The sequence below is a fragment of the Dermacentor variabilis genome, chromosome 1 (assembly GCF_050947875.1).
Source record: "Dermacentor variabilis isolate Ectoservices chromosome 1, ASM5094787v1, whole genome shotgun sequence".
Lineage (NCBI taxonomy): Eukaryota > Metazoa > Arthropoda > Arachnida > Ixodida > Ixodidae > Dermacentor > Dermacentor variabilis.
The window spans coordinates 238,111,751-238,137,381 of record NC_134568.1 but is presented as its reverse complement, the minus strand read 5'-3'; the positions used below and the strand labels follow the sequence as shown (position 1 = coordinate 238,137,381).

At 48.8% G+C, this 25,631-nt stretch overlaps 1 protein-coding gene across 1 annotated transcript in view; it reads left to right on the top strand.

Annotated features, from left to right (window-relative positions):
• Positions 1 to 9,041: 9,041 nt before the first annotated feature.
• LOC142560165 (PH domain leucine-rich repeat-containing protein phosphatase 2-like) overlaps positions 9,042 to 25,631 on the top strand; it is a 58,290-nt gene continuing 41,700 nt past the window's right edge. Inside the window, exon 1 of the mRNA XM_075672048.1 lies at positions 9,042 to 9,670. Within this exon, the coding sequence (XP_075528163.1) occupies positions 9,318 to 9,670 (353 nt within the window). The 5' untranslated portion in view covers positions 9,042 to 9,317. The remainder of the gene's footprint in view (positions 9,671 to 25,631) is intronic.

Genomic DNA, 25,631 nt, shown 5'->3' with positions numbered 1-25,631 from the left:
TCATAACTTTATTATCATGCAATTGTTATGTTGTCTTGCGTTACATCCTGTGTCTGGCACATGCCCCACTCTGAAGGACTGGCAAAAAATGATCACACACAAAGTGGCACATACAGAATGGCTAAATCAAAGAAAATCAAGTTAAGGATGCTGTAAATATATAGCGCTATTTTATTAAGAGGTAGGTGTGCTTTGCAGATACTTGTGACCTGACATTATATGTTCAGGTTTTATGTAGGAATTTATTTATGTGTTATGCAAAACAGAGGTGCGCTTACTTGCACCACTTTGTCTTTCAGCATACAAGGGTCATATTATTATAAAATATGAAGACGCCAAATAAACCGACACACACAAGAGAAGAGAACGGGAATGGCGCCCTGTCCCGCTCTCTTCTCTTGTGTGTGACGGTTTATCTGGCGTGTTCATATTTTATAATGAACAGCTACCAACTAGCCCAACAAGAAGTGCTCTTAAAAGGGTCATATTAGCCCATTCGCTGGTACTTGCATTCAGCGCTCAAATAACCGTCGTGATCCGGCCGGATACTGACCGACAGCAGCTATGACTATCCCTGGAGGGTAGGCAAATAATGATTCGCTTTAAAATACATGGCAGTTTATATTCAGGTATCACACAAACATGTGCTGTTTCACTGCTTGTACATAGCACCTTGCTCATTTTACCCTCTTGGCAAGACCATGAGACGGGGGGGGGGGGGGGGGGGGGTAAATCATGAACGGTATAACGTAAGGGTCCCTTTTGCTCGGTTCTATAGATTTAACAACCGCCACTCACAACCCGCCGACATTCGTATCGCAACCTAAGCGCCGCTCGAACTAAAGAAACGCGAAAAGGAAAACGATCAGAATTTAATTACACCACGGCCTATATATATAGCACAACGCATACATGAGAGGCGAATATGCGAGGTAATGCTTGGTGCGCATGCGAAGATATCACGGAAGCGGTATTTAAGAACACGTCAAAAATCAGACGGACGGTCACTTAGACTAGTCCTCGGGCATTCCATTGCATCGGCATAATTGACGTATCTTTTGTTCTAAATTCCAATGTTCTGTCGACAGAGCCACATTTACTAAAATTACTTTAGAGCCGCTAATAGCGAAATAGCATCCAGACCTTCGACAACAGATACTGCAGTTGCCGTTAGTAGGCCGGAAAGTAATACACGCATAGCGTTTATAAACATTTCGAGCAATTGGCTCGCTTGAACATTGGCGTTAACGTTGCCGCCTTCCTGCGGTACATACATGAGCACAGCTGAAAAATAATAAACTGGGTAGTTATATATACCCGAGGACGAAACACCGTGCAGTTTGAAAGAGAGAGAGAGAGAGAGAGCAAAGGAGAGAGAAAAAGAAAGACGCCAACAGGAAGAAACGCTCTTTTAAATTCAAAGAATTGGCCGTCGTCCAAGCATGAAACAGTCCTTTAGAACCGCGAGACGAAGTGCGATGCACTGGAGGTTGAAAACAGGCAGAGGTGAAACTCAAGCCCGATGAGAGAGGATAAACGCAGAGAGAGAGAAACTAAAAAGACGCGCTTACAACGCGACGACGGCGATTTGCAAAGCTTGTTCATGCGCACGCACCCCGTGGGTGCAATGGCTGCTCGGAAATGTCGCGGGCACGCTCGCGCCGCAACAGAACAAAGCGAGCGGAGAGCCGCGAGGGCCGAGGCAGACAAGCTGGATTCCGATACGGGTCCCTCTGCCGCCGTCGCAGCACAACAAAGGCTGCGGAAGTGCGCGCCACGTGAAGCGGCAGCGCGCCGCAGGACACACCGCCGCTGGTGGGCGGTCATTCTGCCGAGGGCGACGACGCTGACGCGCACGGACCGCCGGAAAGTGAGCGCCGCCGTTCGCCCGAAAGGGGATGGCCCCGAAGGCTCTGCGACATGGGCGTCCGCTGGCCACGAATGACACAAATCAGCAGGACGCGGTTCGACGAACTTTCCCGAATGACCACGCGCCGCCACACTGCGCGGCGGCCGGACGCCGCCCTCGAGCGGAACAAGACGGTCACGCTCGGCGGAAGCTGCCTCTGCTCCCCTACTACCGCCGAAGACACCCAAGACACCCCGCGGCCATTTAAGATATACGATCGAATCGGGCGCGTGTTTGGACGCTGCGATCGCTTCCGCCTCGCTCCTGCCGCGAAGCGGCGCGCTGCCTGAGGAAGCAGGCGCAATGTACACTTGCGCCATGGTATGTTCAAAGAGAGATGTTGGCTTAACGAGAGTGTACACAGTGATTGGTACGCAGTGAACGCACCCGATTGTGTCACGCCAGCGGTGGTGATGGAGGGAGTGCATTCACAGAGAGCAGTTTTCGAATCGGGTTTCGTGCCACGAGATCTACTTGGATCTCATATTCCTTCCTCCAAACCGCTGCTCCAAATTGAGGGAACTGTGTTCGTAGTGCGCGCATCCGAAAACGCGCGGACAGCGTGCGGCTGTGTGAGCCGTGTGTGCGAAACCGCGGGGACAGCTGGTGCCCTCCGACCTGCCCAAACAGTCGAGGCGCACTTAACGGTCCATGCGGAGACGCCGTTCCGAGAAAGCACTGCCATGATTGGAGACATTTCAGCGAAACAATGCAGGGAAAATCGCTTCCTCGGCGACACACTTCTCTCGAGGAAGAGTAAATAAAACAATGGTCGTCGGAGCGGCGAGACAATCAGCCGGGCCGGCGAGAGTGGCGCCCACTCTCCCGCGTCGCGGCCCTTCGTCCAGGCGCCGAGCGCCGTCCTACGGCCGCTTCCTGTCCGCTCGATCCGCGCGCGCTCCCGGGTGGGCGCCCGACGCCTCTGTTCGTCCCGCGTGATAAATAGGCGCCGCCGAGCTGCCAGCGAGCGAAAGCCGGACACGAAACAAAAGCCTCGTGAGCGCGGCGTGAGACGTGCTTGTCGCCGAGACTGCCATGCATCGGCGCGCGCCTTCATAGCCCGCCCGCATATTCGCTGCTGCTGCTGATTCACGGCGCCCTCGCGCAGCGCTAAGCAGCCGCCTTACAGGCGCTGCAGACACTATCGATGCAATGCGCAAGCACTGCGCGAACGTAGCTGGCACGAGATTTGTACGGCGGTCCGTTTCCGACGCGGACCCGAAGCAGCACCACGTATTTGAGAGATTCGCGCCCACTGTACGCTCTGCGACAGACCGCAGCCCCATTCAGGTGTGCATAGACAAGAGCCTGCGTAGCACACACAGAGACTCACAAACGTGAGCGCACACACTCAGCAAAGTAACCGCTGAGTGCTGATCACAGTAACGGCGTTTGTAGAAGCTGTCCGAGTAACTAAATGTCCAAACGACGTAAAATATAGTCCAGGCCTCAGCATTGAACCGATAGTCGGTTTCATTTGCTAACCGTATTGCCCAAATTCATTGCCTCCTTCTGCTGTCTGCCTATGAGTTTCTGTGACACACCAAGAGCTGTCCTCGAGGCCTTTCCCATGCAGAGGCTCCATGAGATCGTACTGCAACTTCGACGGCGATATTAAAGGCGACTGGATCCACCGCACAAGCCTTGTGTGATTATAGGAGACTTGACAAAACTCAAGTTGCTCCCTTATTGTATCCGCACAGGGCCAGCGCAAACTCGAGCGTGGCGGTGCAAGACAGGACATGGCGCGTTATGGTCGTGTGTGCATTCTCAAGCTCTTGGTGACGCCAACCATTATTTGTTAGAGTGTCATAAATTAGACACAGAACGTAAAGCATTAACAGATGGAATGAAGCGCAAGATGGCCTCACACACAAGCACAAATAACATTTAGCTCGAGAGGACAGTGGATATTTAGGAGAGAGGTACTTCTGCTCCTCCTAAAATCCCTTTGAGACAGCTGGAGGTGTGAATGGTGAGCATCGTGGGTCGAAGTGGAACGGAGGTCCTGTTGCGCCCCGGTTCAAGTCCATCCTTACCATTAGCACTCACCTTCACTAGATGCGTTGTGCTACCAGATAGAATATGAAGGGCTTCAGACCTTATAGGGTCTACGGTATACCAGTCTACGGTATACTACGGTATACCGTAGTTAGGTGGCACTCAGGCAGTAGAGAAAGAGAGAGAGAGTGAGAGAGAGAAGGGAAGAAGGCAGGGAGGTTAACCAGACTGAGTCCAGTTTTCTACCCTACACGTGGGGAGGGAAATGGGGAGTGACAGAGAGAGAGAAAACATGAGTCTATACCGCACTTTCACATGCCCTAAGTTGACAACGCTTGTCCTCTCCTATTCTGCTGCCTTATTGCACAAACGTTCTCAATGGCCTCAGCCAGCTACTGATAGAGTTTTAATGTAAATTATAAATAAATTGTAAATTATTGTTGTAAACTTGTGTTCTTTAAATGCATGATGTAACACATACTAGTTACAGGTTTCGTCTATTTCTGTAACGGATTACAAAGCTGTAAACTTGACATTCTATTTTTCTGGAATTTCCCGGGTTTTTTTATTAATTTATGTAAAACGAACTGAGGACCCTAGTATAATATTTTCTGCCAATAGTCGCTAAAGTTTGGTACTTTTTGACGCAACAAACTTCATTCACATTGGTTCAGCCCTGTTAAAGCTTCTGCTTTTTAAAGAATTTTCTAACTCTACGTATTGAATAGGCATTCAGATAAAGCACTGATAGCGGTCTGAAATGCTTTTCTCAGCTGGGAAAGGCGATGTCTCTAGAAACGTTCAAAGTGCTTTCAAGACTGCTCCATCCGGTTTGCTCCAAATCATCATGCAAGAACTAATGGTCGGATTCTCGAAGTTTTTCGTCCATATAGAATCTGTCGACGGTCGGAGCATTCGTCATCTTAACTTTCACTAACGCTTTCGGGCCGCGCCCACTTTCTTATACGAACTGTTGTGTATGGGAATGGCTTTGAGAACCTAAGTCAAAAGCAGTGCTAAATAGCAAAATTAATGCATAATAACTAAGCACCCGCCGCTCATTAGCTAAACCACGTGAGCCCGTATTCACAAAGAAGTTGTAACGAAATCCTCGTAAGAACAGTGCTAGCAAATTGTGGTGTTAGTGAAGCCGGCCGGTTAATAGCAGACACACTCACGAACGAAAAGCTTTGTGAATTTGGCCGGCGATTTATTTTCCGGATAATTATTAGTTGTTCCGAAGACCTAATGGTGTTTCCGCTGAGCAAAAAGTGCTCTTGCAAGGGGCTCTTTCGAGCTTTAGTGATGCTGCCAAGAACACCGCGAGCACAGGCGCAGCAGTTATGTGTGCCCCTTTACCACACAAAAAAATGCTGCAAATCAGTTGTGACGAACCAGCAAATGCACTAGACAACTGCTACGGGCGCCATTGGTTGCTTCAATTTTATTGAAGCTGCTCACGGAGTACCGTCAAAGTCCCGAGCGTCGTCCACAAATCAGGGGCCTAATTCACAACACATTTTTTTCGTAAGAGCTTATTGTCATTGGCTGATCGCCTTCGCTAATAATATGTCCAACGTCAGGACTGGCTGGGATTTTCTCTCACGAACAATTCTAGAGTAGGAGAGTTTTGTGATTACGGGTCCACGTTTTCACCGCTGACGAGAAATGTTCATTTTACAACGCGTGGCATAGCAATCTAGGGCGCGATTTCGTAGCGACTTCATTTCCGATGTGATTCCTTGCCGCGCTTTTCGCGCTTCAGTGAACAAGGCGACGCTCCGCCCGCGTTATCAATAGGATCAGCCGGTAGTGAACAGTGGATGATAAGAGTGGCATAGAATCGAGCGTAAGGCATCACTACAATATCGCGGCCGTGGGGCTCTATAACGTAAAGCTATTTCAAACTGTTTCTATTCAATTTCTGCAATTAGGCCTCCACGATTGATCAAACATGTTTAGAGCAACCCCCACTTCGCCTGTCTCTTTCATGTGACATCACAAAACCGCGAAAACTCCCACGTCAAAGTGACGTGTAAGCATTAAAGATATATTGATATGACGAACAAAACTGCCTTTGTTTCGGAATAGCAGAGGGCTACCCCGTTCCGAAAGGAATAGAGGATGTCTACCCACTGATCGATCAGGCACTGGCTATACCTAGAGCTGTCCGGGAGGATGGATTTACTTCTGTACAATAATAAAAAAATGTGTGGCAAAATAACGTTGTCAAGCCCTCTCGGCACGTTTACGACATCGCTCTTCCAACTCTTGTTCGCTGAGGATCCGTTTTAGCGGCCTTTCGTTGCACTCCGCCGCGATTTTCGATCAGCCACGTCGCGAGCTAAGCAATGGGAAACGGGCCAATCGCAGGCGCAGGCGCCACCCTCCTAACCAGGTTATCTACTTTCAGTGCGCTAGCTCAACCCCACGGAAATACGCTCCACTTCTGCGTGCTCCTCAGCATCTTGTCAGCCAATTAGATAAAAACAACCAGTTAAAGTGGGCAATGATATACGCTTTGAAAGCAAACAAGAGATCTCCTATAAATGCGGAGAGCGTTTTTTTTTAATTTTATTGGCCAATTCAAACAACGCTGCGGACCACCGTAACCGCCACCGCCCAATCCTTGCGTCGGCGGTTACGTAAATTTGACCTCAGGAGACTGGAATAAAAACAGATTGGAATAGTTCTATGTTGTAGGGCCCCTGGCTACCATCGGCGCGGATCGCCGGCATTGAGCTTTCGACGTCTCAGTTGAGGCACCATTACGCTTTGTCTGAAGCTGAAAGCGTCCAGGCACCAGAGGCCCATATTACCATCGCCGCTATCGCGGCCGCCGCTCTGTGTATCGCAAGGGCACCGAGGAACGCCGACACGAAGGCGCTCCTTAGTCTTGGCTTTAGTCGAGAAGAATGTTGGACAGAATTCCCAAGAAGCAGAGCAGCCGCATATATAGCCTCTATAGACGACGGAAAAGAAGGCTATTTGGTTGTCGAGCGCAGCTATAGGTTTTTGCGAAAGCTATAAATAGCGACTGGATACCAACTCCACATATATCAGTCGTTCCGCGAGTAATGAGAGCGCTTGAGAGAAGCCTGTGAAGGAAGACGGGAAGTCGTCTTCTCTTTCGCGAAACGACACGACCGGGTTGTCTTCTGGAATGTGTGTTCAGGGCCCAGCGAGACCTTAATGATGAAGCTTACAGCTCACATGAGGCACAATCGCCCGAGTAAGCCGCATAGTAAGGGGACCAAATACCTAGCAACGGCACTCATGAAATGCGGGTATAATGCCTACGTTTTCATCGCGTTACTCTCTCCCGCCAGCGACAAGCAGATCGTGGCTGGCACGGCCGGCCATGCGTTGGCCCTGTGCCTGTACAGACTTCGGAGCGTCATTCCTCTCATAAAATTTCCTGCACTCGCATTTACCTTGGCCAGATGCGTTGCTTATTTATGCATACTGAGTCACTGGTGAGTACACGCGATATCGACCTTTAAAAAGCGAGCATGGCGCGGACAAGAGCACGCGTATCGTAGAAGTTTGGCTCCTGGAGAGATTGTGCAGGCGTTGGCGCCATAGTTTTGCTCGTGAGGCACTCGCATAAAGAGCCTCTCCATAAAGAAAGAAATAAGAAGTGCAGACCAATTTGCTTTCGAAATCAAAGTATAGGTGATCGCATAGATAGGTGGATAGGTGAATGGAGCTTTCTCAGCACATGTCAAGGTAATATAATTACTCACAGCTCTGATATTAATAGTAGATCTTACTTTGTTTTCTCACCAAATGCTATGCTAAGGACAAAACAAGAAGAACCATGTTCAGGGGGAAATTGAGGTGGAAACCCAACGAGTGCGGCTCTGTTATGCCTGCTCACAGGGGTGCTGTCGGAGTGAAACATAAGCGGCGATACACGCACGGTCTTTATTTACTTTCTTTTGGAGCCCGCGATGCGAAATCGATGTGTAAGAACTCGCCGAGTGTACACCATACATGGTATGGTGTACACTTCACGACATCGACCTAAGAATTCGCTCTTATACCGTACGTCCCAGCTAACGTTAGCCAAGCTGTTCAACGAAAAAGAACATTTAAGAAACACGGAATAAAATGCAATTATAAAGCCTCAAAAGTAAACATTCGGCACCGTTTATTTTTTATCTTTATTTTTTAGTTCCACAGCTTGCCTAACGTTAGCTCGCACGCCCCCCCCCCACACACACATACATATATATATATATATATATTATAAAGCGTGGGCACAATGACCCTGCGGACTAGCAACGCATGATATCCTGTGCAAAAAGTGACGTGTGAATGCTGTCCTAAGTCGCAGGCAGTTCAGTAATGTTACAATGTTTCTATTGCACTCAACTTTGAAGTAAAATAGAATTTAATGTTGGGATCTATAAGCTATAACTCCGAGCACTTTGATTTCTGATCAAATCAGGTGTTTGCGCAGAGTCGACAGGATATTTGTCTCGGCAACAGGCAAGTGATGAAAAGGGAGATTTATTGCATTTTCATTTTCATTTTCATTCGCCTATTTTGAAACAGAGTCCGCAGCAGTGTTTCCATGAATATTGCAGTGGTCCTGGAATCCACTGATTCGCTGTATTGTGATTTTTTTAACTAGCTTTTGTGTGTTCCTCGATGGTTTCATACACCAAATCTTTATTCTAAAAATCTTGTCACTTCTTTCAGCGTTTGCTGCAAATGGTTCCTACCATGTGTACCGGCTAACCATGCCGGCAGAAACGTGCGAGAGGTCGTGCTCTCGCTGCAAAGTTCGCACACATGCCGTGCAACAGCGTCAAGTGTGTGCCTCCGGTCTCGCGACCTTGTCCGGAGACAGCGTGCCGGCGAACGGGATGCTCCCGGGTGATTCCCACGACAGCAGCGGAGAAATCTGGAGAACCGCAATCAAAATACGGCACGCACCGCACGGTCGCTTGAGCACGGGGGGAAACGGCGGCGGGCGAAGTCGGGCGCCCCGCCCTTTTGATGGAGCGTGGGTCCTTTCTTCTTGCGGCAGGTTCGCTCGGCTTCATTCTGGGGCGTCTGGCAAGAAGGAGCAGCGAGCGCGAAGGCGCCTCCGCCATTGGCTGGCGAGGAGGTCCCGGAGGGGGGCCCTTTGTACGCGCGGGAGACCGTCCACCTTGAACGGGGTCTGCCTCGGCAGATGGTGCAGTCTTCCTCGGGAGTTCCGCTCGGTCACAGACGCCAGGTGCGCGCGGTCCTCCTCCTCCGCCGGAAGTGCAGCCAGCGTGACCGCGGTCGGAACCCTCCGGCATGGCTCGCATGGGAACAAGCCGTGAACCCTGCTACTTTGTAGTGCTGCCACAATTCTGACCACGCATTGACACTGGACTGCGGTCCCTCGAACTGCGCTGCCGGCCGCAGCATGACGGCCTCGTCGGAGTCGAACGAGTCCGAGACCGGCTCGGACACGGGCTTCGAGACTGGCTCCGATCCCCCATCGGTGGGTAACCGAGACACTCCGCGCACCTCGCCGTCTCCCGAGGTGGTCAAAGAGGATGTGCCGCTCACCGGACAAGTGCTCGACCTGCGCCACCGAAACCTCGAGAGCCTCGTCGTGCGCGGAGCCTTCTCGGAGACACTGGAGCGCCTCAACGTGGCCGACTGCGGGCTACGTAAGGCGCCAGAAAGCATTTGGGATGCCACCAGCCTTGTGGTGTTCAACGTGGCTTCCAACTTCCTTCAGGAGATCCCACGAGAAGTGTCCCGCCTGCACAGGTGAGCCTGCCTGCGCATGTACGTGTGTATACAGCCCGCTAATTCGCACCAGTGGATAAACACCCCCAGACGGGATGTCATACTTTCAAACGGAGAAATCCGCCAGGGATTTGGGAAAGACGGTCCTCCTGTTGAAACCTTGACAGCCTGTCACACAGGTGCATGAATTCACCCTGAAGTGTTTGAAAGCACAGAGGAAGAGATTTCTTCGATCAATATCGCAGATAACCGGTGGCATGAGCACAAACCAACTTATCGCTAATGTTTCAACACGTAGAGCAAAGTCTGAAAACAGTTTTGAAAGTGCCTGCGTGTAAGAACTTAAGCGATGGGTCGGCCGACCGTTCCTAGCGAGACATGAAGGAACATCGTTTTGTTATTTATTTTTTCTTTCCGTTATATACAACCGACTAGAGGCCTCCAATTTCCAATTACACACCTGCATACATCGTGCTCACGGAATAAAACGCGACAGCGAAGCTTTAAGTAGAGCACTCCATAGTGCAATTACTCAAGAGCCCCTGTCATGTCGATACAAATAGGTGCCGAATACACAAAGCAATTCGTTCGTAAATGATGTTTGCCATTTATGAGCCGACTTCGCTAATCATATGCCCTCCATCAAAATTGGCTAGCGTCTTCTCCTACGACTAATTTTAGCGTAAGTATATTTTTTGTGAATACGGGCCCTTGCCACTAAAGCTGATGCGCACTCTGATTCAAGTACGCGGCCCAAAATTGCGGCGATGTCACACGAACTGCGGCCAGTGGAAAGTATGCGCTTTAATCAGTCCTAAATTGACTCGTTTCATTACGTGGGCCCTATACATGCAGTGGTACAACTTAGTGAACGCATGCATATGTCCTTCATGCAGTTATGTTGTGTCCATAGTAAAGTTCTCACATCACGGCACACATGGACTTTTCGCCCGCTTGCAACATCAGTGAAATGTTTTCCAAGCAACTCGCCTCATCTTCTGTCTTCTCGTCTTCTTACCGGCTGTGGCAGTGCATCTTCTCTGCGCTCTGAAGACAACTACAGCACCGACTTTAAATTGTCATAGTCTACTATTTAGCCTTGTATTAAGTCGGTGGCATTTAAATGTGTCTTTTGGAGAACATGATGGACTTTAGAAACTTTCGTGAGCGCCACCGTTGTACGCATTCTGACTTTTTTTTTTTTTTTTGCCTGTCTGCGATCTTTTGGCGAACTATACAGGCGGTGTTTTTGCAACACTTACCTTTTTATTCATTCGTAATCCTCTCAGTGCTTTTGTCCATCACTGCATCTTATGCGCTGTTCCTTTATTTTATCCCTCTCTCTGTCAGAGCCTAACGTGTATGGTCTGTGCGTTTTCTTATACGTCATCACCATCTCCCGAAAACACGTAAAAGATGGCTTAAATGCCTCATGGATGTGTGCTGTAGAACACTCGAGTGGTGCGACAGTGCGGCGCAAGGAATCCTATAGTTTGTAAGTCAATACCTATATGCGCACGCCAAGTCGAAGGGTATTTCGAGAAATGCAGGTAACCAATCTCAACAACTCCTGCCAGAGGTTGTTTCCTTTGCTCCTATAAGTGCGCTGTTTTAACGTTCAACACGAGATTGACGCACTACACTCGAATCTTTACAGTGAAGATGACCGTATTACCAGAATGGCGGTGTAAAACCAAGCGCTTGTGACACCGCACATGAAATTAGGTAGAGGAACTTCGAAAGACCCACTCAAAAATATGTTTGATGTTCAAGAGCTGCGGAGCTTCTTGTAGTTGGGGCGCCAATTATTTATCAAATAATGCCAAATCTGCACAAACAGCGACGCACTTGCAACCTACCAGGCCACGGCTGTTTGTGGACGCGGCGTTGTCTCAACATGAGTTGCACACTGCCGTATCGCTGCCGCCAGTTTTTTGTTTGTTGGTTGGTTTGTTTGTTTTAGGGAAAGGGGGGGGGGCAAACACTTAACGCGGGACGGAAGGGCGGGTAGAGGGGAGTCTGGGCAGGCCGCATACTATAGGGGGCGGGGGGGGGGCACGTGCCCGGGGTGCCCCCCCCCCCGACTTAGCCACTGCTTCCAACAGTTCCCATTCGCACACAGATGGCGAACCAGGCGAGTTGGAACCTATTCGTGATAGCAGCGCGCTGTAAACAACGACACAACGCTTGCCCCGTCCTTCCCTTTGTGTTGTTCACTGCGTGCTGCTATCATGGAGGTCCCATTCAGTTAAAAGAACATCATGCAATTAAGCAAGAACGGCAGGGAAGCCTATTTGCATTCAGTATGTTAGTGCAACCAGGACGGAACCAACTCGCACGCTCAGTCAGGATTGTGTGACTAATTAAATTAAAGATGATACGATTCAGTCAGTGCTAATGATATTTGCGCTCAGGCTTTGAGAAGTTCAGAGCTCCAGCGCGCCCGACTATAGGGGGGAGAGTAAATAGTACAGCAAATGAGCGAACTAATGTGCGATGAAATAAAGCGGAATAGTGATAAAAAGCCCTTAAGTGTTTCCATTTACACGGCAGAACTCGCTGTCCAGACAGATCTTGTCTATACGCCTACAGGCTACTACTAAAGCCCAAGATGTAAAATCCCGCCTTAGCATTTGCCTTCACGGATATGAAGACCGCGCGCCGGCCATACCTCGTGGCTGCCACCGCATAACGAATGCAACCTCGCCATCTCGGGAGCTCGGACCTTCGCGGACAGGTTATGCAAAACAAGCTTTGAATCTGAGCATTCGCGAGGTCATCGCGATTGAGAGGGAGTGCTGCACAAATGGGACCATAACTTGCGGACGTACGACAGGAAACCCGGCTAGGCCGTTGAACAGAGCCACCAAACTTTTGTCTCGTGACTGTTTCTTGCGCTTGCAGCATGTGTAGTAGTGACTCCGCTGATAATGATGCGGATCATTCACTTTCTGCCGACCAGGCTTAACGCGGCTTCTGAACGGATATTCAAATTTCCTCAACACTCGAAGCACGTTTCTAGCGCGCCGAGTCACGGTGAGAACCGCCCCCATGCACCGGCGCGTCTTTGGCTACGGTTCACAGGCGGCGGCGAGGCATAGTTGGTGGTGCTCCTCCCTAAGAGCCGTGAACGTTCATAACTCGCTCAGCGTGCCCCCCTCTTTGCGCCGGGAACCGAGGGAAAGCAAACAGAGAGAAGGGGAAAATCGAGCAAAAAAGAAAAAAAGAAGAAGAAGAGAACGCATGCCCCGATGCGGGACCGGGGGAATGAGCGAGGTTAAAAAAGAAATTCTGCAGTGCAGGTAAAATTGACCTTCAAATTACTTCCAGAAGAGCGCAGCGCACGCATGTGTGTGTTTGTGCAGAGGGGGTGAGGTGGAGAAGCGCGCTGTGCGTACACGTACGAACTCGCGCGCACCGGCGTGCGCCGTAGCGCGTAATGGACTCTCGCGGGCCGCGGACACGCGGCGGGTCTCCGCGCGGCCGAGCCGCCGGGCTGTGTGGTCACGCACGGCGCAGCAGGATTCACGGTTCGCAGCGGCCGGCGACAACTGCACCGGCAGCACCGCGCTGTGCTTCTACTGCTTCTCCTTCCCCTGTGCCCGTCTTCCTCGGCGTCTCCATTCGTGTTTTGTTTTGGCGCTTCCCGTGCTTCTTTTCCCCTCTGCCACTTCTCCGCTTTGGAAATAGAAAAGTCACGACGATGATGACGACGACAACTGCTATGCCCCGTGTGCCGCCGGCGTGCAACACCGGGCAGACGCGAAGGGACGCCGCCACTCGGTTCCAAGCTTCGAGCCGTAAATAATCACTCGACGCCCCTTCGGCCGCTTGTATTAAGCACACTGCCCGGCGGTAATGACGGAAACGCGGCACTAAAAGCCAGCTCTTCCGCCAAGCACGGCGGTCCCCCGGAGGTGATCATTGCGCTCGCCACAACCTCCGCTCCTCCTTGCTCGCGGCCGGTGGCCGAGAACAGAAAGGCGGGGGGGGATAACCGGAGGGGGCGAAAACGGCCTAAAGTGCGCGCTGCATTTGCTGGTACTATTTGGACGCGCAGTAGCCTCTGGCCGCAAAATGCCCGTGAACTTTAGTTAGTCAGCCTCTTTCGCCACGAAGCTTACTGTAGAGCTTACTTACCGAACGAAGCTTACTTACGAAGCCTACTCACCGTATTTCAGAGAAGAAAATCCAAGGGATTGTGGCGCTTTCAGTATCCATGTACAAGATTTGTCCTACTCAATTCCTCACGCATAATTAATGAAAAGCATCAAGCTGTGCATTTGTGACGAAAAATGATGAAGTCAAGTTTAGAAATGATAGTGGAATATCTGCTGAAATCTTTTTTTCTTGAAATTCTATCTTTTTGTCTCAAATCAACGCTTATTGGATGGGAAGGTGCTTTGTATGTGCAGAGTTCTGGGGTATGTATTGCCTCGAAGGTTGCCCAGTCCTCAGCGATAGCTTTCTGGCCAGAGTGGACAGAAACATTCACAGTGGTTTACTTAGTTTAGTCATAAACGTTCTTTCCTATTCGCCGATGATTATTTAGTTATATATGCCAAGCCAGTGTTACCAGCGTTTTAAAAGTGTTCCGAGAATGTGGATTGGGCCTCAAATTTACCTACGATGTTGCAGAACACAATGAATTGCGATTCATCGACCTAACACTGCAACTACAATTTGAAGAAACTTGCTGGATGTATAACCCTAGATCAGCAAAACCAATTCTTCGCTATGGTCGTTCAAAAATTGTCGAAAGTGGAATCGCAGTGCCTTGCCTTAGGGCTGCCTTGTTCAAATCATGCCGTTACACAACGAACCTGGGATTCTCACGTCAAATTACTATAGAATAAAATCAGCAGGACTCCCAGCCTCTCAGAGCACATTATTTGTAAAGCGGCTGAAAAAAATTATGTGTGAACTACTCATATATATATATATATATATATATATATATATATATATATATATATATATATATATAATTTCTTTAGCATATAAGATATGCATATAACTACGTTATCATTTGAGTTTGCTTTCTCAAAGAAGTGCTTTTTCACTCGCTCGTTTGTTTGTTTGTTTGTTTGTTTGTTTGTTTGCTTGATTGATTGATTGATTGATTGATTGATTGATTGATTGATTGATTGATTGATTGATTGATTGATTGATTTAGGGATGGGAACGCGTTGATCTGTCGAAAACTGTATGTACACTGCAGAATCATCCCAACAGTACAGGAAGCAGCACAGATTTGAGGTTGAAAGAAGCGCGTTCGCGAATAGCACGCAATAAAGCGTAGAGTACTCAGTCTGACTAGCATATTATGCGCGTTATTTTTTTGTTGCACTGTAGTTAAACTAACAACACAACCTACAACAAAGTAGCGAAGCCAAAAGAGCTGCAAATGCAGGGACGACGACGCATTACAACGCGAGATAACAAACAAAACCGGCTCTTCATATTGCCAGCGTTACGTGCAGCCAACCTCATTTCCGCTTGCACGAGCCTTCACTGGAATGCAGCAGACGGTGCGAACAATGTGCTTCCGGCGGTTGAACAACGATCACTGCGGCCCAACTGGGTTGTCTTCCGCCTGCGCCCGCGACACGCTCGAAAAGTCGAATTCGTTGAAGCTGAGTAGTTGTCGTTTGCGCGCACCTGTTTGAGAATGGCCATGAGTGAGGTGCGCGAAGCCCTATAATGAGTGAAATGACTTATTTTGGTCAAAATTGTGTTCGTCGAAAGAAATAAAAGAAGTAACCCGCTGAAATTTCCACCTGCAAATGAGATAGCAGTTTTATAGTGACGAAGAGGCGAGCAGCGAAGCGGTGCATAAGAATCTTATTAAAAAAAAAAAAGAAAGAGCAGACCCTCGCGCGCGCAGAATCAGTACGGAGTGGGCCAAGAAAAACATTCACAATATACGTAAATATGTGCTAAACATATCAGAGAGTCCATTTCCCTTTGATGAAAGCAAGTGCGATCAACCACCATACAAATCGCAGGACAGTATCTATGTACACGTTGTGTACGATTGCGACAGAAAGAATCCCCAGCGTCTCATTTACACGTTGCGCTCTCTATATATGTGATTTTTTTTAAAGCTGCACCAGCTTTTTTTTTTTTTTATTGTCTCCGGCAGATAGCACAATTCTACTTCTAGATCTAAATTACTCGATGAGGCGGCCATTACTCCTACGAGCAATGGAATTGCGCAATTTAATAATTCACAATAATTAATGGCCAGAGCTTGGCCGGACGCATAGAGCTAAAGCAAACGTTGATACATGCGCGCGTCTGTTAGCGCCTAAAATGTCGTACCATTCCCGTGGCCTCCCTATCGGATGGTGTCAGCATATTTAGCAGTGTCAAAAGGGCCGGTGTCGAATTTTGTGTAGCCGCGAGAAGACTCTTAGAAGTCAGAGCAAAGAAAGAAAGAAAGAAAGAAAGAAGGAAGGAAGGAAGGCGACGAGTAAGCGATCAAGCTACATTACTATATGCGCTATATTAAATAGTTCAACGCTTCGCATACGTAATGACTTCAAACAAACAGTATAACGTACTTCACTTCAAGGTATTTTCCAGCACCCGCGCAGATATACATGTGTGCTCCTTTGTCAAACATGAACGAACCTCCGCACGCTGAGAAACTTTCACACTGTGAAGTTCGAAAATTTTTTGAGAAAGCAAAAGTTTTGAAACTGAAGTTTTAAGGCAAAAATTATTCCACGTCTTTATTTATTTATTTCAACGCAGAAGTTCTGTTGCATTCCCGATTGATTTCGAATACAATATTCAATACGAAACAAGCGCTTAAAATGACTTATGAGCCTTGCAACTAGTTTCCATTACAAAATCGAAATATTTTCACCCTCGCCCAAAGAAGGCAAAGAGCCTACAGTAAGCCCACGTTCGGCCGATGGTTATAGACATCGTATATTGTATATCCGCTTTCGAGGTACCATTGTTATCATTCCAGTAACTTAGCTCTCCTCGAGAAGAATTTTCTTAGAGATGCTGCATTATAGTGTTTTAAGTTAAAATTAACAGACGCGTGATGTTTATCGCAAAGACCGTACGCTAAATGTGTGCTTCTCTGACGTACCTCTCATAATGTCCACTAGATGCGTTCAGATATTAACGAGATATCTACTGCTTTCTCCAGCCTTTCTCCACATAACCCTTTCTTAAGTTATATTATCCTTTTTCTTTTCTTTACATTTGAGATTTTTGAGGCAATCAATGAAGTCTGCTTTGTATAGCCTCTGCCCCTTCTTCAACATGGGCCGCGGCAAACGAACGCGTTCAGTGGCATAGTAAAAATGGAAGGAACAGAAAACGACCCTTGAAAGCCAGTTAGTGAACAAGGCCAAAAGTCGTTGCGTTGCGTTTTGTTTGCTGACTGCGTTCGCTTGGAACGAGGAGTCCACGGTCAAAACACAACTGAACGGGCCTTCATTTCCTGCGCCAAGGTATACTGGCCAAGTGACCAGCTACCTCCCGCCTCAGTAATTCTGGGCAAACTTGCAGAAGCTGCCACAGAGCGTAGAAGACAGTCCCCTTATCCGCCAACGCTGCATGACATTCGTAGTCAGCGCTAACTAGATTGGCTTTTGGGACCACTCAGAGAATCAGGTGCGGAGTGTATGCACACACAGATCGGTCACTCAGGTTTACGAATGTGGTCGCCCTCTCCCGATAGCACCGCCCGCGGCGGGCAACAGCTTGCTCGCCAGTGCACGCAACTATAGCGAAACTTAATGCACGTATACGCGTTTACAACGCTGGCTCTGTGTGTATACATATATACATATACGCTCACCATCAGCTAAAAGGCTTGGCCGCTGGCCTCGCGCAACCACAAGCTGGCTGCGGGAGCGGTTGTCCCTGTCTCTCGCAAAGGCCTGTTTGATTAAAAGCCCGCAAGGCCGGGCTCCATTTCTAATTTGTGCGCGCTCCGTAAGGGCGGGGAAGATGAAAGAAAAAAAACAGCAAAAAGCGGAAAAGGAAACAGACGCAAGCTGCTGTGTACAGGGCGTTCACTCATTACCGATACATTTTCCTTGGCTGTTTGCGAGTGCGCTTTGTCTCGGCACCGGTAATTCGGCTCCCATACGTATACCGCTTCCATGCGAACCCCTCACAATGGCGGCTTCCCATCTATATCGTGCGCGAGTACGGCTGCACGCGGAGGCGGATATCGCAGAGCGTCGCCGAGCAATTGTTCTGCGCCCGAAGGCGAAACTGGGGCTCGTTGTGCAACGGCTCAGTGAGAACTCCAGCGATCACCGCGGCCGGCACTGGAAGGCGGACAAGGTGTGTCCGTTGAAGTCGACAGCGGCTTTCTCCGCCGACGCGATGGATAGTGGACCGAGCGGGAGATGAAGTTCTCACTTGCTCATTAATTCGGCGACCGAGGGCTTCGCTGTAACGCTTTCTTCGGAGCTCACTCGCGAGCACAGGTTGCTATGGGTAACATGCAACACGCATTGGTGCTGCATAGATTGGGCCGCCTTGCGGGATCTGCATGGTGACGCCCCATGTATGCCCGTGTATAAGTCGGCCTCGTAATATACTGAACTCGACACAAAGCCAATTGAGAATAGCGAGTTGAGTTGCTCGGAATCCGCCCTCCTAGTCGTTAACATTATGACCACTTCTCTATACCGCTTTAATTTGTTGCTTTTATTCATATGAACTGACAGCAGGTGCTGGAAATTTGGAGATATTTCAGGCTGGCCTTGGAGGCGCGTTACCTTCTTCTCTTTTCTATTGTTCTACTTGTGCGCGTGCGCGCGCTAACATGGCATATTGCTTCGTATCATTTATAAATTTCTAATGTTGGTTCAATTAATGATAATAATAATTGGCGACTGGTCGCGTCGAAAAAGCGCTGGGCACCACAGCGTCAGACTCATCGCCTACCCTCGCTACAACCAGCGCCAAAGTAGTTAATAATGATAAAGAAAATCGGATACCTAAATCTGCTCAACTCAATATGGTTACTAGAAGGTTTAAGGCTGCACAATGACGATAACCAGGCATTTATGCAAGCAGATATGGCTACATAGTTACCGCTACACAGTTAAGCTAAACTGGTTGCTGTTCTTTATTAACTGCATGCGACAATACGATAAGTTAGGCTGTTGAATAGTTCGCTACCTCAATATTGTAGCTAAACACGCACATATTAAAAACAGTACACGAGAGAACATTATAAAGAAAATTATAAAAAAAAGAAATAATCAATAGCTTCCACAATCGCACAAAGTGAAATTCCCTAATTACACTACAAATGTACAAAGGAATTGATATGAACTGTAAATCTATACATGCATAATGCAGAGTCAGCGTATGATCAAGCAGTAGCTGAATTGGTAGACAAGTTCATTTAGCATTCCAGAAATCTATATAGCTACACTGGTAGACTACGTATATTTCTAGAATGCTAAATGAGCCAAACTAAAAAAATTAAATTATGTGGTTTTACGTGCCAAAACCACTTTCTGATTATGAGGCACGCCGTAGTGGAGGACTGCGGAAATTTGGAACACCTGGGGTTCTTTAACGTGCACATAAAACTAAGTAGACGGTGTTTTCGCCCCCATCGAAATACGGCCGCCATGGCCGGGATTCGATCCCGCGACCTCGTGCTCAGCAGCCCAACACCATAGCCACTGAGCAACCACGGCGGGTCTGAGCCAAACTCACGTCGAGAAGATGATTTCTAAGATAGACAGAGTGTGAAAACAAAACGCACCCTTTAGCGACGCCGTTTCCAAATTCCCGCACCAGCTTCCGATGACGTCATGGATATCGACATCATTATCTCCCCCCGAGATAGTTAGAAGCTTATTAATGAAAGCAGATTGCATGGGGGGAGGGGGGGGGGGAGTTCTAAGATAACCAAAGTGTCAACTCCTGGGGACTTTCCGCGGACGAAAACGTTCCGAATACTAGGAAATAAAAACGACCTTCATTTCATCCGCTAATATTCAAAATTTTTGCGCCGAACTAATGCAAATAGAGTTCTTAAACAACAAATAGCTAGACAAACTGATTTAGTGGTTCTCGTTGGTGTCTAAACACCCCCACGCCAAACGCGCGCTCGCACATGTTCACGTGCGCGCGCACTTCATGTGTGTGCACAGCCTCTCCTCCCGCCCCCCTTGTTTGACATCGCCCTAATAATTTTCCGTGGCGCATGAGAAACCTCCACATTTAAGAACTTCGGCAAAAACTTCATTGACTGATGCGGTTAAACGATTTTGAAAAAATGCCTGTGGGAGACGTCGTATAGTAGACGGACAACAGGAATGCAGCAGGGAATCCAACTGGCGACCTCGTGATCGGCAGCAGAACGCCATAGGCGCTGAGCCACTACATCAGTACCAAAATTCTCGTACTGGAAAAAATACCTTATATATATATGTTCCCCCTTTCAGTTACCTCTGCTTTTCATTGCAGTTATTCACGGAAACCCAATAATGCATTTTCCGCGTGACACAATTGGCGCAGGAACGTGAAGAAGGGGAGACGAGGGGCCTGTGTTTTTGTTAGTCACATATGGAATCAAGCCATTAGATGATGAAGCCAAGAAAAACCCGGGGGGGAATTATTTGTACTTTGAATTTAAGTGTAGAAATGATGAGCTAAAGGGGAATGCAAGTGGACGAAAAAACTGTTTGCCGCCGGTAGGAGCCCGACCCAAAACCTATGCATTACGCGAGCGTTCCCACGTCAGCATTCTTTAGTATTTATGTGTGCGTACATGTTCTAACCGGGAGAGTGTCAGCCAGAGCCACTCATGGCCACGGCAGCGGATGTGGAACATCCTTCTGGCTGATGGCGTCACGGTCACGCCATCGCTTACGTTATAGCGCTTGTTTTGTCTCGGTTTTGTGTGTGTGTCTGTTTATACCTGAACATAAACCAACTAGCGCAGCTGTCCAGCCTCCTGAAAGGAGGCTGGTGCCAGCGTTAGCGACAAGGGGACGCATGCCAGGAAGTTTTGTTTTTAATCTGCATTATTTATTTGAACTTGGTAGGTTAAATAGCTAATATTTATGAGTTATATGGACGAACTCCTTAAAATATGATATTTCGGACACGTTCATATTGCCACTAAATAAAGGAACTTAATTTGTTACCGCTACAGAAAACTATGCGCTGGCTAGCCCGTCCGCTGTGCCAGTACAGCTGTTTTCAAACGGTTACAAACATTGCAAGCACTAGTCTTTGTCTAGCACGGCGCTCCCGTTGAAAATACGGAGCATCAATTAAGCCACAGGCAGCCTTATTCGTGTCAGCCCCTGCTCTGCCGTGACGTTTGCTTTAATTTACTTCGACACCCTTTATGCCCCCATAATAAGAGCTCTTGTGGGTTGCTTTAGTGCTGCGCGAGCTGGTTAAGGTAGCAATGCCATACGGAGCGGCAAGTTTTTCACATTAGGAGCCGAGCGTTGAAGACGGTAGCGCCAATAGAAAGGAACAGATACGGTCAGTACAATCTTATTCGACGGCCATCATTTCCACACAGCATTCGATGGTTCTACTGGCGGGAAGAGGGACTAAAAACAAAAACGAACTGGGAAAAAACACGTGGATACATAGAATTGAATTCTGGGCTTTTACGTGCCAAAACAACGATTTGATTATGAGGCACGCCGTAGTGGGGGACTCCGGATTAATTTTGACCACCAGGGGATCTTTGCAAGGGACACGGGGTTTTTTGCATTCCGCTCCCGTCGAAATGCAGCGACCTCAACCCGGATTCGATCCCGCGACCTCGTGCTTAGCAGCGCAACACCGTAGCCGCTAAGCCACCGCAGCGGGTCTTATACATACATACATACATACATACATACATACATACATACATACATACATACATACATACATACATACATACATACATACATACATACATACATACATACATACATACATACATACATACATACATACATACATACATACGAGAGAGAGAGAGAGAGAGAGAGAGACGTAAAATCTTACCTAGACACGGTCTACCTGTATGCCTGAATTTCGCCAGAAAGAAAAGGCGTCTTCTGTAGCGCGCGGCGCTGAGCGAGCGTTGCCCTATATGGTCCGAGTACATCTCGCAGCTAAATACAAGCTCCTCGACCGAGGGTTAGAGTACGCTTGAAGGTAACCTTTGACGCTTTGAAGTATCTGCAAGTACAACTTACTTTATCTAAGTCTTCGTGTCCAGTGCTTTGGCATACAACACAGTCGAGCCTTAAATAGTCCCATATTGTCACCCTCAGCCACACCACAGGAAATGCTGTGAGCGCCACGCAAGAGCTGCCAAGTGGTCCTCACCGCCACTTTTCGGAAATAGCATCATAGCACAGGGTAAGCACCGAGCGGTCGCCGAGCCGCTCTCGCAGCTTGATCAGCTTTGTGGCGCCCAATTACTTCGGCAGAGCGCTGTCGCTCAGCCTGCGTGCGTACGCATAATGAAATCGTTCAACTGTGTTCAAGCCTTTGCAGGGAAAACGACTCTGCATCCATCGAAAAGGTTTATACATCGAACTGCCCAGCTCACGCGCTCACATCGTACTCATTGCATATGAAATGCATCAATAGCGGCAGGTACCTTGAACTCGTTGCCCTCTTTTCTATAGTCTACTTAGAGATCACCCTGTCACTAAACCTGAGACAGTGAGCCGCTGCACAGGCATTTAAATCTTTAAAACCGGCTCCAAGAGGTCATGCCCAAACCCGCGAGTCAGAAAGACCGAATATAAACGCGCAAATCGAAAAAAAAAAAACATTATACTGCGTAAAGTCGTTGGCGAAAATACGCTCCCCTACCAAAATTAGTGTGCGCTTGGTCTGTGTCTTTGGTTATAGTGGTAACTAAGCTGCCTCAGAACATGAGTAATCGTGGACTTAGGGTCGCAAGTCACCTTTGCATTTTTTTTTTTTTTTTTTGCATGAAGCATGCCCTGTGGCATAGTTATTTATTTCAGTAAAAGTGTGGATGCCCTCCTCGTGCCCTTTGTTCGCATAGTATATATATATATATATATATATATATATATATATATATATATATATATATATATATATATATATATATATATATATATATATATATATATATATATATATATATATATGTAGCTACACGTAAACATACATTCTGTGCAAAAGACTGGACTCAGTTTTTGTTTTGGCACTTTACAATACCCCCAAAGAATCGACGCAAACAAAAGTAACAATAAAAAAAGATTGAAAAGACGGAAACCGGAAGCTACCATCTTTCTTTAAAGGTGAAAAGGTCGTACGCACTCCAATGCACGGCCAGCAGTGTGTACCTGGATCATTGAAGGTCTTGAAAAGCAAAATTTACACACTCGAAACAAGAGGCCATTCATCTTGGTTTTCAGAAAATTTTGTCCTAGCTGCATGCTAGGACAAAAACAAATACAGCATTTGAGACAGTTAAATCTGCCTTGTACGCTAGGCACATAAGGTCGCACATAACGTCGCATAACGTTGCCTCTTTTTCCCGTTCATTTTACAGTAGTGGCCGCATTGCAGTCGGGAGAGTGAGTGGAGGTCGTAGAAAGCGCTGAGAGAGCAACGAGCGGCTCCGTTCGTATGCGTCATAATCGTTCTTTCATTGTTGTCGCCAAAGGAATACAGAAGCGGACACAAACGACACACTGCTCGTTCTGAACTCGGTGTAAAGCAGCGTGCAACCGTTCTGGCTCTGGCAGCTGCCGAGATGTGTTCGGAGCACGTACTATACACCGCACTGCAGCCAATGGGTCGCTGCAAGCAGTGCGCTTGCTTTCGTGGTGAGAGCGCTTTGTACGACGGCGTGGGGCGCCTTGAGAAACGTGGCCTGCTTCGAATGCGTGCGTCGTGTTCCGTCGACTTGGCGCGTGCGTGGCCGGCTAGCCAGCAGTCGCTCGACACCAGCAGCACGGCGTCGCGGCTCATCCGTGGCTCAGCGCAATTTGCCGCCTGACCTCGATGCTGCTTAGCTGGACGCGACCTGCCGGCCACGCTGGCTGTCGGACCGCTGTACGTTTCGGCTGCGCTACATAATGACCCCGCAGGGGTCCCAGTCCGTGTCGCAAGTAGTCTGCGAGGCTCTCTTTCGCAAAGGGAGATCACCTAATGCCCCCCCCCCTCCCTTCTCGTTATGTCCAAGCTGTCCAGTCGCGCACTGTTCTCGACGTCTTTGTTTCAGGTCGCGCACCGCAATTTGCCTCTATAAAAATACACTCTCCACGGAGTCGCGCGAGAAAGAGTGGTTAGCCAAAAGTCTCTGTGAGCGCGGGACCGCGCGACTCTCTTTTCGTGGGAGCACGGCTACTTGTGTGTGCGGAGAGAGTGCGCGCCTGCACTGCTGTACGAAAGGGTCGGCAACGCCGGCGAGCGTGCGAGCCATATGCACCGCTTTCCTACCAGCGGACGCAGCGATTCATTCGGACTGCCAAACAAAAGGCACCGCCGAAGCGTTCGTGATCGAGCCGCGCCCTCGCCGCCGCAACTTGCGGGTCTTGCGTATTCAACCGGTGTCGTGGTGCACGCTGCACCGCTGGCGCGCGCCGCGACACCCGCCCGCACCGCTACTTCCCGCGCACTGCGGGCGCCGCATCCCGTTTTCCCAGTGGCTCGCGGCAGCCAGCGTGCTTCGGCTTAGCAAAATGAGCGAACAAACAGCTGCGTGCATGCGTACGCACACGAGCACTGACTGACCCTGATGCGTTCGCTGGGGCGTTTTCTCTCTCGCGGACGCGCCGGGCGGCCGCAACTCTAAAATAGCCCAGGCAGCGGTCGTCCTTCCTTGGAGTCGTCGCTGCGGGGCATTGTTCGCGCGTAGCGAAGCAGCCGCCGCCGCCGCACAGGTGCTGCAGATGGAGACAAATGTTCAACAGGCGCGCCAGATCCGTGTGCTTGATACGCGCGGCGATCAGCGTCGTGAGCGCGCGCGGCCATTCACGCTCCCGTCTGCTGCACCGCCCCCGGCCGTCTTCTGCATCGCGCTATCCTCGGCGTGGCACTCCAGAAGCGGCGCACTTTTCTGCTTGCCACATTAGAACTGCACGAGTCGTCTCACGCACGCACACCTCCCTTGTGACGGAAAAGAGAGCGCGCCAAAGCGCTCTTCGATGTTTCCCCTCCCGTCATAGTTTGCATGGGGGTCGAGCCGTCATGCTGGACGCTAATTTCCTCAGCCTGACACTGCGCCCAGGCGCGCGCGTGCCTGTTTACGAACACGGCAGCTGCCGATATTCCTCCCGGCTCTTTCTTTACGTGGATAGCAATTGGGAGGAGCGCGCGCCGGCCATCATTTCGCGGTGCCTCGTGGCTTTTGCATATGTGCCTAGCGTGTCACGAAAACACTGCCGAAGGCTGGGATGCACATGCACTCCTCCAACCTTCCATCTAACAGACCGTGACAGCATCTGCCTGCATGATGAAGGGCCTCGAGAAGACGGCGTTGCCTCATTTTCGCACCTTGGGGGTCATGAGCTCCCATAGTAGTGAGCCACACATTGGTGTGATTCTTCTATACTATACATGGCCTTCAGAGTATCCACCATTTCGGCCAAAACAGTCGAAGCGGCCGGTAGTAAGCGAAGTCATAATCCATATACTCCGCACCATACAAGGCCTTCAAAGCTTCTACGGTTTCTAGCGATGAACCGTCAAAATTAGCTTGTAGTGGTGCAGTAACAACATCAGCGCACGTTAAAAAAAAAAAAAAATAGAGCGTCACATACATTCCGGTGTCCTTCACTACGGCATACTTCATATCCCTAGTGTACACTTATGTGCCTTGGCGCATAAAATATCAATTATTATCAGTTACTAATGTGAATTTCACTGAACGCACCATTCTTACCATCATTGCCTTATTTAATTACACAGCGCATAGGATTTTAATTCGCTCAATGCTGTAGAGTCATGTTTCTTCATACTGTCACTCCTG